The sequence below is a fragment of the Arvicola amphibius genome, chromosome 12 (genome assembly GCF_903992535.2).
Source record: "Arvicola amphibius chromosome 12, mArvAmp1.2, whole genome shotgun sequence".
NCBI classification, from domain to species: domain Eukaryota; kingdom Metazoa; phylum Chordata; class Mammalia; order Rodentia; family Cricetidae; genus Arvicola; species Arvicola amphibius.
The window spans coordinates 21,216,601-21,232,180 of NC_052058.2; the positions used below are offsets into that span (position 1 = coordinate 21,216,601).

Genomic DNA, 15,580 nt, shown 5'->3' on the forward strand with positions numbered 1-15,580 from the left:
ATTCAGAGTACATTTGTGCAGAAAAAAATAATCATCTGAAACTGCAGAAGGGCTGGACTTTAAAGATGGGTGGGTAAACCAGTGATGGAGGGAGATGAGGGTAAAAAACACAGGGCCTCTGCAGCTGGTGTTTGGGGATTTATAGTAGGGGAATGGAACACTTTGGCAGAGTTCTCACTAGGAGACTGATCCTATTTACTTTGGGCACAGGCATTACTGATGAGTACAAAGAGCATCATAGTCTGGATGGACATGCTCAGTGTTGGAGCCTGGCCTCCCACCAAAGGCTCAGTCAGCCAGCAACCTGGACTTCCTAGTAAGAGTTTCCTAAGTTTTTGCTCTTGAAGACAGAGCAGGGATGACTGTGTGTATTCTCAGTTGGTTCCTCCTACCTTCCACCTTTTCTCAATGGAATATCAAACCTGTCCTTGCCCACCTCACCACAGCCATATAACAATATAGAACTCTTTTTTCTACCTTCTTTTCCTCAAGTGTGGTATGTCCTGCTTTCTTTCCCTCTGTTCTTCCTTCTTGAAGGGAGCATCATCGCTGAGCCCCAAAAGCTTCAATTATCTCCCCATAGATAGTCTGCTCCTCTCGTTCCCTACAGAGTCAGCCAGGGCAAGACAGACCACCATATTCCCTCTTCCTTTTCTATTTCCTGTCATTTTTCCTACAAAACAAAGCTTGTCTTTTAGCTAGACTCCACCCTCCCTGAGTTTTTGGTCTTCCCCTAAAAATCTGAAAGAATGGCTTTTGTAGATGAGAGAGAACATGTATCATTTGTCTTTCTAGGTCGGAGTTGCTTCACAGTCTGATCTTTCCTAGTTCCATCCATTTACCTGTAAATTTCAAGATATCATCTCTCTTTGCAGCTCTAATAACCGTAATAGATGTGTACCACATTTTCATTATCTATGCATCAGCTGAAGGACATTTAGATTGTTTCCATTTCCTAGCTACTGTGAATAGAGCGGGATCGTTGCAGAAAAGGGGGCAGAAAGATTACAAGAGCAATAGGATCAGGAAGTGTGCTATGAGAGTCTGTCCCCTAGAAACCTCAAAGAAACTACACCCATGGAATCTTCACAACATGGCTGCCTAAACAAGACCTGAACAAAGACAGCACCGATCGATAAGTTGACATGGGAGGGGGAAATCTCACAGTGCCTCAACCCTAGACAAAGAAGTATAGCAACTAAGAATTTCTGAGAGCTAGAATAGTCTTCCCTAATAGGTAGCCTATTACCAAGTGGTCAGTCTTCAAATCATAAACATACAAGCAACAGTACACACACTGAGCAGACTATATTTGTATATTTAAGTGTGAGTGTGTGTGTGTGTGTGTGTGTGTGCGTGCGTGTGAACAATTAAAGAAAAAGAGGCCATGAATTTGAAAGAGAGCCAGTGGGGGTCCATGGTAGTGGTTGAAGGAAAAAGAAGGTATGAAGAAAATTACGCAATTATATTTTGATTTCAAAAAAATTAAAATATTAAAATGTTAAAAAAAAGAGTTTTTTATGTGCTGATTTCTGAATCCCTCTTCCTCTTGCTGGAGTCTTCCATCTACCTCAATCATGGTGTTTTCAAGTATAAGCCTATCCAATTTCCCCTCCATGCCTTAAGTTTGTGACAACCTATATGAAGTTTTCTCCATCACCCCCTGACACATCCCTTGTAGAGTAATGTGTCTCTTCTATACATATTCATTGATGGATTTCTTTACATTGTTGATCCTGACCTGGGCCTTTGAAATTCACCATCCTGAGCTAGCTAACAGCAATGCTACTAGTATTTAACTTAGTTTGAGGAGACATAGCACTTTGGTCCTCTATTACAAATTTGTAACCCAACTGACTTCATAAACTTGATAAAACAATATGTGTTTGTAACAAATAAGTAAGCCTCAGCCAATTAGGGGATACCTATTTTCAACTAGTCATGGGTGGCCAATGTTCAGTCACACTAAGGAAGGTAAACGCAGAGCTGTGACCATCTGAGATGTTTCTATACCTCGCTTCTCTTTCCTATCTCCGTGCCATCTGCCATGTTACAGACTGCCATTTTCTGGAAAGCTGAGAACTGCCCAACTTGCAAATTATTCTTTGCTCAATTAAACATTGTTAAATTTAATTGCTCTTGAGTTTTTCTCTTAGCAATAGTAAATCAGAGATAATATGCTTTGAGAACTAGCTAGTGTCAATGAAGCGGGTCCTGTGCCACCTCCCTTCAAAAGGCGAGGAGACCTGGAGAATATGGCATTTGTGTAGCTTGCTGAAGGGGATACATATTTTAAGAGACAGAGCCAGGCAAAGTGCTGAGGCACCTCAAGCTCCTTTTTTCCCCTTCAAGGAACGCTTCAAGAAACTGAAAATGAGCAGGCCTAAAATGGTTTTTATTTGACCCTGAATATAAGAGAAACATTTAAAGAGGATTGGAGTTAAAGCTACCTTTCAGTTCCTGAAACCAAGTCGAGGGGCAAAGACCACAAGCATCATCTGGGCTGTTTGTTTTGAGGTGAGCCTGCTCCACCTCCTGGGTAACTTCATACCGTTTAGGACTGGAACTTCAGGAGAAGACTGTTCTGACTCCAAAAGAAAATCGTCTCCCAGGCAAAGCTGTCAAGTTACAGGAGGCGCTGTTCTTACAACTCCCAAGTCCTGCTCAAGCCCAGCCCTGCCTGCTTAGAGGTGAAGAACTTCTCAATAGGAAAGCATCCAGTATCAGGCAAACACCCTCTCAAGCTCTGAGAGACATCTCTTTTGCTAGCCCTTGTTCTATATCAGATACCCACCCAACCATACAGACATCTAGGTCCCCAGTTGCTGCTGTGAAACCAGACGCAGGATGAGACTTGACGAAACTCATTTGAGCTACAAAGGATGTCAGGAGAGACGCGGGAGAGGTCAGGAATCATCGTCCCAGTTACTTCCAGTGTTCCCCCTCCTTCCTCTTCCTTCTAAAACGATCCTCGTCCTTTGTTTGAAAGAGAAGTCAGTCTGGGAGGCATTTGTACTGATTGCCCCTTATGCGCTAGCCAGAGAATGAGCTTCCCCTCACTCAGTAAGCAGGTCTTGGTTTTATTACTGGTTCATCATTGCATGTGGAAGAAAAAATCCATCCTTGGCCTGGAGAAATGGCTCAGAGGTTAAGAGAAAGAACTACTGTTCTTACAGAGGACCCAGTTTCATCTCCAACATCCACATCTAAGGGATCACAACAGCCTTTTAAATGAACATTCAGGGTATCCAAAGCCTTGTTATGGATCCAGGAATACTGCATTCATATGAAAATACCCGCACGTGAGCATACACACACAGTCACATAATTTAAAATTTAAAAATCAATCTTTTTTAAGTACAGAAACAAGCTTGAGACAGAAATCATTAGCAGTACTATTAGAGTTCCTAGAGGAACTCTACTTCACCTCTTCCTTGTTTATATGTGTTAAAATGAGATTCTCAAATAAGGATCACAGGAACATCAACCTTAGGCTGTTTAAGGAACCCAGGTTAGACCTAAAGGAAATGTGGCTCTCCTCATAGCTTCCTCCTCCACATCTGAGTTTCAAGAAAGAAACACAACCATGTTTCTATAGCTGGTAGAAGGTAGAGAATCTCAGAGTCCTAGAGAAAGGTCACATGCATCATGTGTCCAAGACTAAGGGCCAATGGGTATCAGACTTAGGACTGTACTAGTCCAAAGGAGGAGGATCCAACCTATGGTTGAAGAAAGCCTCTCTCTCTCTCTCTTTCTCTTTGTCTCTCTCTCCCTCCCTCCCTCCTTCTTTCCCTGCCTCTTCAAAATGACCCAAAGCTTGGTCTTTTTTGCTCTCTTTACCTGTGTTCTCCCCAGTCTCTGAGACACCCCATCAAGAAGGATGTGAAAACCCAAGTGTTGGGAAAGGTGTGCCCAGGTGACTCAAGAACAATTAGCAGAAATTGTTAGGGATGCAGGACTCAAATAGAGGAGATTCTCCTGACTTGTCTTGAAGCTGAATGACTAACATTCACTTATTGTGACCTAAGTCTATCAGCCAGTTAGCTAGAGTTCACGGAGAGTATAATCATAGCCTGGTAGACAGAAAGTAGGCTCAAAAATCAAAGAGAATTCATCTTTCACACTATATTTTAGCAACAGTAGTACTGGAAAGGATTAAAAAACAAGAACTTCTAAGTCAAAATTTAGAAACATTTTCTTCTAAAATGATTAATGACATGAAAATTTAGAAAACTTTAGACAGTAACTGTGTGTATTAAATTTTCAACCAAAATGAAGGGGGGAAAGACTTAATGAAAGATGAGAGCAGAAAAAAGGCATACTCAATCTGAAAAAGGACTTTAAGATAACTCAAAAAAAGCATTGTGGAATTTTAAACAGCATTGGAGAGAGTTAGGGTTTCAATATGTATAAAGAAAAAATCTATAATATGAAGGAGGATTTGAAAGAAAGTGTATCAAAATATGAGAAGGACTGAGATAAAAGAAATCCGTGTGATGGTAAGTGAGATGGAAAAACAACAAATATTTCACACAATAAAAATTGGCCATCCAAAGAAAGACATGAAACAAATTAAACAAAAGCAACAACAAAAAAAAAAAAAAACACTTCTTAGAGTTTTGAATCTTCAAACTGAAAAAGATTAAAGAGAAGAACGCTGATTCTAATTTATAACCATCACATGCCGATGGTGGGGCCAAATGCTAGAAAAATTACATTCCTGTCTCTGTTAGTTAACACAATGAAGCATAATAAAACGTGCCAGGTGCATCTCTAAAGATAAGTGAAAAATTTAGCAGCATGATAATCAGGTGTATGCAAGTCTTTTAGAAAAAAATGCTGGTTCATTTGCTCTAATAACCTAAATGCTAGGACTTTTGTTGAACATGGCAATCACTAGAAGAGCTTTTCAAAACCTAGATGCTTGGGTCTTAATTCCAGAAATGTTGTATTTAATTTACCTGATGCATGACCCGGTGATTCTAAAGTGCAGTCATAAACGAGACTCTACTGCATGGCTGTGCTAGTGGAAATAGAGAGAGAAGTAAAGAACCCAGGATTGTAAGAGGTATGTGTAGCCACCAAAATGACAATGTTAAAGATGGATTTTCATCCCCAGCAGGCACCCAGGTCCACGGTAAGTGGTCGGGAGCAAGACTGGTGTCTAAAAAACACTACATTACACTTCAGTTCAGACAGAACTCAAGGACTGAACACACTATCAACACATAGCTGGTTGAGCTCATCAGGATTCTTTATCTCGGCAGCAGAAATGAAACGAGAAGACCCCATTATATTCTCACCTCCAGTGTCTCCCATCAAAATCTGATTTTCATTAAAGACCCTACCAGGACTGCTGTGACTACAGCCTCTGCCCTAGGAAGGTACCTCTGTCCCCATGAGTGCCCCCCTCCAACTTCCCTTTACCACTGGATTTCTGCCCACCCAGAACTCTGCAACCCCTGTGCTCCACACGCAGTTGCCAGAGGGACAACAACACAGGAGAATTCTCGGGAGCCTCCACCCTCAGACAGGGTGCATGGGTGAAAAGGTGTCTGCATGCCCCAGGAATGAACAAAGAAGCTGTAGCCCTTGTCTGGATCTGTTTGTCTGTGAGGCTCACTGTGAGAACCTCAAGGGGCTTTCGGCACCATCTCCAAAGTCACAATGGAGTCCTCTAACTCAGAGCAACTCAAAGACCTTTTTGTTCACAACAACAGCATGGAAAGTAGAAAGACAAATGCGGGTCAGTTAAACCCGCTAGGCTGCAAAGCTGTCTGCACCCCTTGCCTGGCGATATTGAATTTAGAAACCACAGACTGGTGTGTTCCCCACCACTCCTCCTCCAGGCTGACTTTTACCCAGACTCAGAGTGGCACAGTCATAAACCTAGAATGGGGTCTCAGCTACCTGATGCAGGGGCTTGCTCCCTGACTGAGCAAAACCAAAAACATAGAAAAACGTGGAAACTCTATGTTCCTTCTGCCGCGCCACTATGGCCCTGGTCTCAGTGTGCACGTAATTTGAATCATCCTCCTGGAAAATATGTACAGGAGACGTATATTCTGGATTTGAGCATCTGTAATCCTTCTGTCTCAGGTGCCTCTACCTTGACCTTAAATGTGCCACCGTCAGGATGTTTCAGCCGGTAAATGATTTTCCAAAATTGCCCCCTTGGAGCCATGAATCAAAGCTCCAAGAGCAAAGAGAGTAAGATAAATCACAAAATGAGAGATCGATATGGGTTATTTATTAGCGACTCCACGGTACAGGCTGGTTCTCCAGAAGCTGTATGTGGCATTGCCTGGGAAATTAGGACAGTCACATCCTGGGAAATGATGTAAAATATGGCAGGGCGGAGACTTTGTTCAGAAAGGAAACTGTTTAACATTGCTTAGTGTAATGAAAAATTAGAAAATTGGGCACATTTAAGAAAACTATGTACATCGGCACCCACTAAACAGAATGGATAGCCATTTAAAATGTTAGTTGTGAACTTTATGGTACAACATGGCAAACGTGTATAATTAGAAAAGAGAAAGAAATAGAAGATGAGACTGCATTTAAAAGAAGTAACTACTTTAAGGAAAAGGCTGTAATGCCCCAGATAATGTCCTCATATTGTGGTAGTAGAATTAGGTATGATTTTTTTCCTCCAACATTTCCATAATGTGCATTAGTGCTTCTAAAATGTGTGTGTGTGTGTGTGTGTGTGTGTGTGTGTGTGTGTGTGTGTGTGATTAAGAAGTGAGGAAAGAGGGGATGGAGACTAGTAGTCCTTGAAGCTCCAGAAACTACTGTTCCATTTTATGAATAAGAGACCCAGTCTGGATGGTTATTTGGCTCTACACCAGACCAAGTAAACTAGAGCATAACCTCAATGAAACAGCGTCCTTAAGATACAGGCATAAATACAAAGTGTTTTAAAATACGCAACCTCCATTGTAAAGTTTATGTAAAAGGGAATCGAGCTTATTTATCATGGTCTCATCCTGGGGTTTTTTTTTTTCCACTGATATTCGATGAGGAATTGATAATACGGTTTAATTTCTCCATTGACTGGAAAAAAAATTCAGATGTTGATTAATATATCCTAACCACACCAAAAAAAGAAGATGTTATGCCTTCATGCTTTATCCCTCATATTACCATATGCTTATAGAATGGTTTTATTTTTAATGATGCGTAGTTAAATTTTCTTTTAAACTGTCCTTTCCCAAGGACTTCTTGCACCAAATTTTCAAAAGATGTGTGACTAGCTTGACGTAGTTGGTCCAGAACTATAGTCCTCTCATTCTAGTCATTTACCCAATAAAAGAGATAACATTATCTAAACAGAAAAACAATTTTATGGTGAAAATACTTAGACAAAAAAAAATAAGATGTTTTCCCAGTGCGGAAATTGCCTTTTTATTAACATCTGGGCTCTGCAGATGAATTCATAGAATACAACCTCCAACACTGTTAGCAGCTGCTGGAAATTTTATTGATTTTATGGAGTCCACTACATTGTTAGAACTACCTCCAAAATGGAAATACTGAACAAATCTTTAAATGAAGGGGAGCCAGAGAGTCCTGTGAACCAGGTTACAATGCCTGCGGTTTCCAGCAGCTGCTGGCCAGCTCTGTGACTGTTCTTGTCATCTCACGGAGCACTGGGTGCAATAAATCAGGCCCCAGTGTGACCTGACCCTTCCCTGGGGCAGGGTGGTGGGAACCTCCTCTCCTCTGTGGAATCTGTGATGATTCATAAAACTAGGAAAGAATCTGAGCTTTTCTAGACACCTTGGCACATTGGCTTCTCCCTGATTTAAAGATCCTGTAGATCAGAGAAACACCCCAAACTGCAGCAATCTGAGTAACAGTCTTCAGAAAAAGAAAAACGCCGTGAGCCAATGCAGGACGCCTGTCAACAGTGCAGCTTTTTTTTTTTTTAATAAATGGCATGGAAAACACGGGGCTGTCCCTTTATCATGTCCTAGAGCAGCCATGACCTTGGAATCTTTTCAAAGCCTCCGCACCTAGTATAGGGGTACCCCATCCTCCACGGTGGAAGACTTGGCAACACACTGTAATCATCTAGGAGTTATAAATGCTCATCCCTGGGTCTCACCATCAGCAACTCCAATGTCGTGATCTGGGCTGAAACCATGGCCGCTAGGTTTGTAAAAGTTCTCCAAGTAACTCGAATCAGCATCTAGGGTTGATCTACTGGTGTGGAGGGGTCTTCTCATGATTCTGTGCCCATGGAGAAGGCCTCCTAGGTAAGGGATTGTCTAAGGCATTCATACATGCATATGAGGTAGGGGTTCCAGGTCGGAGAAGAAGTTGACAGTGTACTACAAGCATAGACAGCCTAATATTTTCTTAATATTGAAACTGAATAAATAAAAACAATATATTGGATGGGGTATAGTTCAATTGGTAGAGTGCTTACCTCACACAAGGTCTTAAGTTGGATCCCCAACACCATATAAGGCATGGTACCACACATCCGTAATTCCAGAAGTCGGGAAGTAAAAGCAAGAGAATTGGAAGTTAAAGGTTATCCTTGGTTATTCTGTGAGATTGAGGCCTAGGATGCAAAATACCCTGTCTCAAGAAAAGAAGTGTGGGCATTCCCTAAGGGAAGACATACATATCCCTATTTACTCGATTACAGTGTGGTGATAAGGCACAAATTGTGAGAGGCTACATGGTCTCGATTCAGATACCAGTTCTCAGAAAGTTAACTAACCTCTTCAGACCTTGGTTTCTTTGCATAGAAAACAAAACGTAGCTGTACATGGTGACATATGCCTTTAACCCAGAACTCAGGAGACAAAGGCAAGATCTCTATGAGTTTGAGGCCAGCCTAATCTATATAGTGAGTCCCAAGTCTACTAAGAGCCGGGAGGTGGTGGCGCACGCCTTTAATCCCAGCACTCGGGAGGCAGAGGCAGGCGGATCTCTGAGTTCGAGGCCAGCCTGGTCTACAAGAGCTAGTTCCAGGACAGGCTCTAGAAACTACAGGGAAACCCTGTCTTGAAAAAACCAAAAAAAAAGTAGCAACCAAGTCTACTAAGAGAGACCTTCTGAGAGAGAGAGAGAGAGAGAGAGAGAGAGAGAGAGAGAGAGAGAGAGAGAGAGAGAGAGAGAGAGACTGAGCAGGCTGAATTTATATATTTAAGAATAGAGACCTAAACAGAGAATTCTCAACAGGGGAATCTAAAATGGCTGAAAGACCCTTAAGAAAATGTTCAACATCCTTAGTCATCAGAGAAATGCAAATCAAAACAACTCTGAGATTCCATCTTATACCTGTAAGAATGGCCAAGATCCAATTTCTCAGAAAATTAGAAAACAACCTTCCTCAAGACCCAGTAATACCACTTTTGGGTATATATCCAAAGGATGTTCAATCGTGCCACAAGGACATGTGCTCAACTATGTTCAAAGCAGCATTGTTTGTCATAGCCAAAACCTGGAAACAACCTAAATGCTCCTCGAGCGAAGAATGGATAAGAAAAATGTGGTGCACTTACACAATGGAGTACTACACAGCAGAAAAAAATAACATCTTGAATTGCAGGAAAATGGATGGAGCTAGAAAACATTATTTTGAATGAGGTAACCCAGACACAGAAAGACAATTATCACATGTACTCACTCATAAGTGGTTTTTAAACATAAAGCAAAGAAAACCAGCCTACAAATAACTTAGACAACAATGAGTACACTGAGACTTACATAGACGCAATCTAATGGGAAGTAGAAAAAGACAAGATCTTCTGAATAAATTGGGAGCATGGGGACCTTGGGGGATGTTAAAAGGGGGAGGGGAGAGGCAGGGAGGGGAGCAGAGAAAAATGTAGAACTCAATAAAAATCAATAAAAAAAAATACTGTGTGCGTGTGTACGTGTAACAGTAAAAACAATTAAAGAAACAGAATCCACACATTTCAGGACAAGCAAGGGGAGGTATGTGGGAAGGGTTAAATGGTAGAAAGGAGGAAATGGTATAATTATATTTATATTTGATATATATTTTAAATAAATATATATTTAATTTCAAAAATAAAAATATTTTTGAAAAATAATAGGGTGTTTTTTGTTTTTATTTGTTTGTTTTGTTTTGTTTTTTTGAAACAGGGTTTCTCTGTAGCTTTGGAACCTGTCCTAGAATTAGCTCTGGTAGACCAGGCTGGCCTCGAACTCACAGAGATCTGCCTGCCTCTGTCTCCCAAGTGCTGGGATTACAATTGTGCATCACCACCGCCCAGCAGGGTATTTTTAAATATTATGAGGGATCTGCCTTGTTATTAGACAGTCAGCACCCTCAGAGCCTCGATGGAACATGATGAGTTCACTTATTCGTGTTCACAGAGCATGGAGCATGCACCAAAGCTGGGTCAGGGGTATTCTTTGGGTCTATCTCTTCTAGATCCTTCTTTAAAGACAGCCACACCTGCCTTGAAGCTTCTTGGGAACTACGAATGCCCACCAGACACGACTAGTTCTGTCGCACACTGGGAATATGATGTGTTACGTTCCCAGGCTCTAACTCCGGAGAGTCTGGCCTAGCAGTTCTGAAGCCAGTGAGTCCACACTCAGGATCCACATCCCAGAGGTAATGGTTTCCAGGTTAGTCTATAGGGTGTCACTGGGCCAGGTGTACAGGGAAACTGAACTAGGAGTCTCTGTTTTCTGTAGGAAAAATAAATAAATAAATAATCCCACTTAACTTACTTTCCGGGAAAGAAGACATATCATTTTTAATTGTTTATATGTGTGCATGTGTATGTTTGTGCATATTTACCTGTACACAGGTGTGTGCAGTTGTATGCACATTTATTTGTACTTGAATGTAGGAGACAGAAAATACTCTCAGGGGTGGTTCATACTCAGGAACACCATCTACCCATTTTGAAACAGCATCCCCCATTACTCCAGAGCTTACCAGTTAGATCTGACTGACTGACTGGTGAGCCTTGGAAGTCCTCTTGTCTCTACCTCCCCAGTGCTGGATCAAGCATGGACCACCATGCCTGGCAACTTTGTGTGGGCTCTGGGGACTGAACTCAGATCCTCAGACTTGTAAGACAAGTGCTTTACCAACTGAGCCATCTTCCTAGCTATTGCCTGGTTTTAATATCAGAGTTTAAGTACAGCATGGCTCTCTGTCTTTTTAACTTGTACTTAATGCTACTGGATAAGATGAATATATGAACTCTGGGAAGACATGTATTGACACAGTATTTCCACTATTACCCAGTACAGATTATATTTGTCTTTCTGTGTCTGGGTTACCTCACTCAGTATGGTTTTTTTCTAGATCCATCCATTTGCATGCAAATTGCAAGATGTCATTATTTTTTACCACTATGTAGTACTTCATTGTGTAAATATACCACATTTTCTTTATCCATTCTTCAGTTGAGGGGCATCTAGGTTGTTTCCAGGTCCTGGCTATGACAAACAATGCTGCTATGAATATACTTGAGCACATGTCCTTGTTTTATAATTGAGCATCCTTTGAGTATATACCCAACAGTGATATTGCTGGGTCTTGAGGTAGATTGTTTCCTAATTTTCTGAGAAATCACCGTACTGATTTCCAAAGCAACTGTACAAGTTTGCACTCCCACCGGCAATGGAGAAGCATGATAAACATGGAAGATTGGTATTATTCACTTACAAAAATATAAAATGATAGCACCAACATTTCCAAACCAAAATCATCCTCAGTAGATAGCATTTTATTAGATTACATCTAACAACTTTATATCAGATGACAATTCACCATGTACCGAGGAATACATTTTCTAAAAAGATTACGTCAAAGTATCCACCAGTAAGTTAAATTGCTTAAATTTAAGCACTATAGAAATAATTTATTAACATTTTTTAATCCACACAGAATGCAAATGCTACCTATTAAAATTTCCCTGGATAAAACCATCAGGGCCAGAGGCTCTCCACTCGACTGTGCATAGCAAGATACCCATAATTGAATTCTGAAGAACATATTAGCTCATCCCACATCCCTAGGGAGTTGGGATGGACTTCTATAATTAAGACATATCTCTTGGTTAGATTCGTTAACTAGAGAAGAACATCAACCCCTCTACCACTTAGCTGAGTGTCAGGGTGTATGGATCTACCCTAATTGGACAATGGAGAATTATCTGCACTCACAGTTTTGCCTAAGAATGTATTTTCTTAACTCTTGTGCTTCTAAATAGTTATAAAAGGTCAATTAGAGAAATCGATATTCATAAATAATTTCTTCAAAGACACTCTGTTCATTCTCCTAATGGTCCATACTAAATTCTTAGCAAAACAAAAACTCACTTGCTGCTAACCTAGACAAATCCCAGCAGTGGTATTTTTGGGGTGTATAATGTTTATGCATATAGTACAATGTTCACTAACAAAAACAGAGGGTGACTTTTATAAGATATTTCTATTTTGTGTGACCATATCTGGCTCTTACAATCACCCTTTAAGTGGGTTAAATCATTTCTCCCAATTTGTATGTAAGTAAGAAAACTGAGTCATAGAGGTCACAAAATTGGTAAGTTATAAAACCAAGACTTGGACCTAACCCTAGAGCCTCTCTATTTAGCCAGTCTACCATATGCCTTCCCTAAAACAATGATTTAATGAACCCCTTCCCCAACCCTGAATAAGGAGGGCCTTATGGATAACTTCAACATTTACCCAGTTCTGAAAGACCATGGTAAAGGATACCGCAGGAGTCTGTTTCTTTAAGAAGCCAAACAGAATGAAACAAACGTATTCCATCATGGGACTTGACTACAGAATTGTGACTCTCAATGATCTTTAGGGTTTTTTTTTTCCCCAAACTGGAATTCTGAAAGTGTCAGACCCCACAACTGAACTCATGAATGACCAGCTCTCTCCAAAGCAGGGCTGTGCCTCTCAAAATGACTCATCACAAGAGATTTCAGCAGCAGAAGGTGGAGTGGTATGGATATGGTCCTGTAACATCAGCTTGAACTCAGGCTCTTGATTTCACAGTGTTGATAATGAAGTTAGTCATGAAACAGCCCCAGTTCATTCAAACCATAGTGGCTTTATTGACTCATGGACCGGGAAGTTCAGATACAGATTTTCTTCCAGAAAAGAACTGACTCTGAGCACAGTGCAGACAGTGTTCCATCTCTCTGGGTTGCCTAAACAAGACCTTTCTGTGTGTCCATTTCCTCTTCTATATGATGATGAGTGATTGTCTAATCTTTCAATTAAAAATATATATGGAAAAAGTCAGGCAGTGGTGGCACAGACCTTTAATCCCATTACTTGGGAGACAGAGGCGGGTGGATCTCAACTTGTTTAAGGCCAGCGTGGTCTACAGAGCAAGGTCCAGGACAGCAGGGCTGTTACACAGAGAAGCCCTGTCTCAAAAAAAAAATTCAAAAACAAAAACATGCATAATTTTGATTCTCTTTGATAAAGATTCCCAGTATGATGCACAAACTGCAACGCCATACACTTCAATGCCATGCCCTAGTGCCGAGGAAGGCACAGCAGGGAGGTGAAAGGGTTATATTCACAGACTAGAGCTGCAGCATCTGTTGATGTTAAAAGGTCTATAACCGGAGACAAGGGAGAGAAAGTAATCGCAGGAGGTGTCTTGTGACTCACAACAGTAGGTCAGGGCCACAGCTGGGGCTTGATAAACACGTCACCCTGTACTGTATAGGACAGTGTCTGCCAGTTCAAAACATTGGGCCTGGGTGTCCCACCAGCATACACTGTATTGATCTGTTCTGGAGATAGCACAGTGTCCCACATGTTCACATCTCCAATGTCTCCCACGAAAGACTGGTTTGCATCAAAACCACCACCATATGAGTCCTGCTCTTGCCCCAGGATGATAATTGCGTCTGTCGCCACAGTGTAGCCCTTTTGCAGACTTTTCCTCACCTTGGGTTTCCCATCAACCCAGAGCTCTACAAGCCCCGTAGCAGACTCCCAGCTGGAACAGATGTGTGTTGGAGCTTCAGGAATTGCAGAAGCCTTGAACACTATTTCAGGCCCACCCACTGCAACAGTATACCCTTCATCCTTAGTCCAAAATATGAGAATGTCATTAAAGTTTTTCTTGGTAGCATAAGAGAAAATACTGAAGCTGCGGACTTTGCTCAGATCCGTGTAGATACGGAGACACACAGTGAAGGCTGTCAGTGGCTTCTTTGACTGTGCAATCAGGGATACATAGGAATTGGATGACTTTTTGGGAAATACGAAGGCCATTTCAGACATATCTATGAGACAGAAAAACAAAAAAGGTGAGTAGTTTCTCAGATAACAATGATATATCCCTCATTTACAAGTAGAGTTTGAGATCAAGATGCATCTGGCCTTTTCCTAGGTTACACAAATACACATCTGTACCCAATGCTGCTTCTTGAATTCCCTATGTTAAATATTAGGCTCTCATCCTTCTCACCCCAGATCAAATCTACAGAATAGCTTCTACCTTTCAGGACAAAAGCCTCAGAGAAGCTGATCAAGATCAGTGAGTAGCACAGAAGCCTCTTCATGGCTGTTGATGCTGCTGGGATCTGGATTTCTCCACTACAAGGACACAGTTGGATCTGACAGAGCAATGGTGAGAAGTCCTGGATCCCTTGCCTCAGTCCCAGCCCAATCTTGGATTTATAACTATAGCAGACGGAGAGGCTGGACCACTTTGTAAATGATTTCCTAACACTGCCTCTTGGGGCAAATGTCAGACCACTGGGAGGAAGGGAAGCCAAAATCATTCTGGAACAGAGAAATCAATGTGGGTTATTTATTACAAACTCTTGTGACCACTGAATCACCAGTTTCTTGTGACAGGAAAAATGAGGATGCTTCCCAAGGCTCCCCTTTGCCTATCTAGGTTAAGAAAATAATGGGAAATCTTAGCTTAATAGATGAGCACTCACGTGTGTGCATATGATGCCTGCATCTCCAGCATCTGCTAACCACTTCCGGAAGCTGTTCTTTTACGCTTTGGGAAATAAAGAAAATGAGCATGACATTCTCAGCACCAAAAACTAACTTTTCTTGGCCAACTACATAGACTTATCAGAGGCGTTTGACTGAAGGGAACAGGTGTCCCATCCCAAATGTACCACTGTGCTCAATCCCGTGAAACATTGTTTTTTCTGTGGTTGGGTTGTTGTTGTTGTTGTTGTTATTGTTGTTGTTGTTGCTTTAGTTTGTTGTTGTTGTTGTTGTTTTAATGTGGAAGCTTCAGAGAGGAGTTAGGATGATTCGCTGTTTGCTTCTTTTGTTCACAAATCACATAGCCTAGCTAAAGTTAAACGGTTAAGTAGGTCTCTACTTAACTCAGTCTTCTAGTTGAAAACTGTGTTCCTTTGCCTTGCTCCTGAACCCCTTTCAACCTCGTGCATTCTTTCATTCTATTTGTGAGTCACCCTGTAATTGAAAAATTAGAGAAGCAACACTGTATCCCCTGAAGCAGAGAACCATTCATTCAGTAAGAACACCAGTTTTAGTTAGGTGCATTCCCATCCTGCCAAACACTAGGTTTCCCAGCATCAGCTATCAGACCAGAATGAGA

At 41.3% G+C, this 15,580-nt stretch overlaps 1 protein-coding gene across 1 annotated transcript; it reads right to left on the reverse strand.

Moving 5' to 3' along the window:
• Positions 1–13,058: 13,058 nt before the first annotated feature.
• On the reverse strand, positions 13,059–14,653 carry LOC119827365 (C-reactive protein). Its single transcript, XM_038349009.1, has 2 exons — positions 14,489–14,653; positions 13,059–14,273 (listed from the first exon to the last, which is right to left on the reverse strand). Exons 1-2 carry the CDS (start codon positions 14,550–14,552, stop codon positions 13,660–13,662), a joined length of 678 nt encoding a protein of 225 aa, XP_038204937.1. The 5' UTR covers positions 14,553–14,653; the 3' UTR covers positions 13,059–13,659.
• Positions 14,654–15,580: the final 927 nt, after the last annotated feature.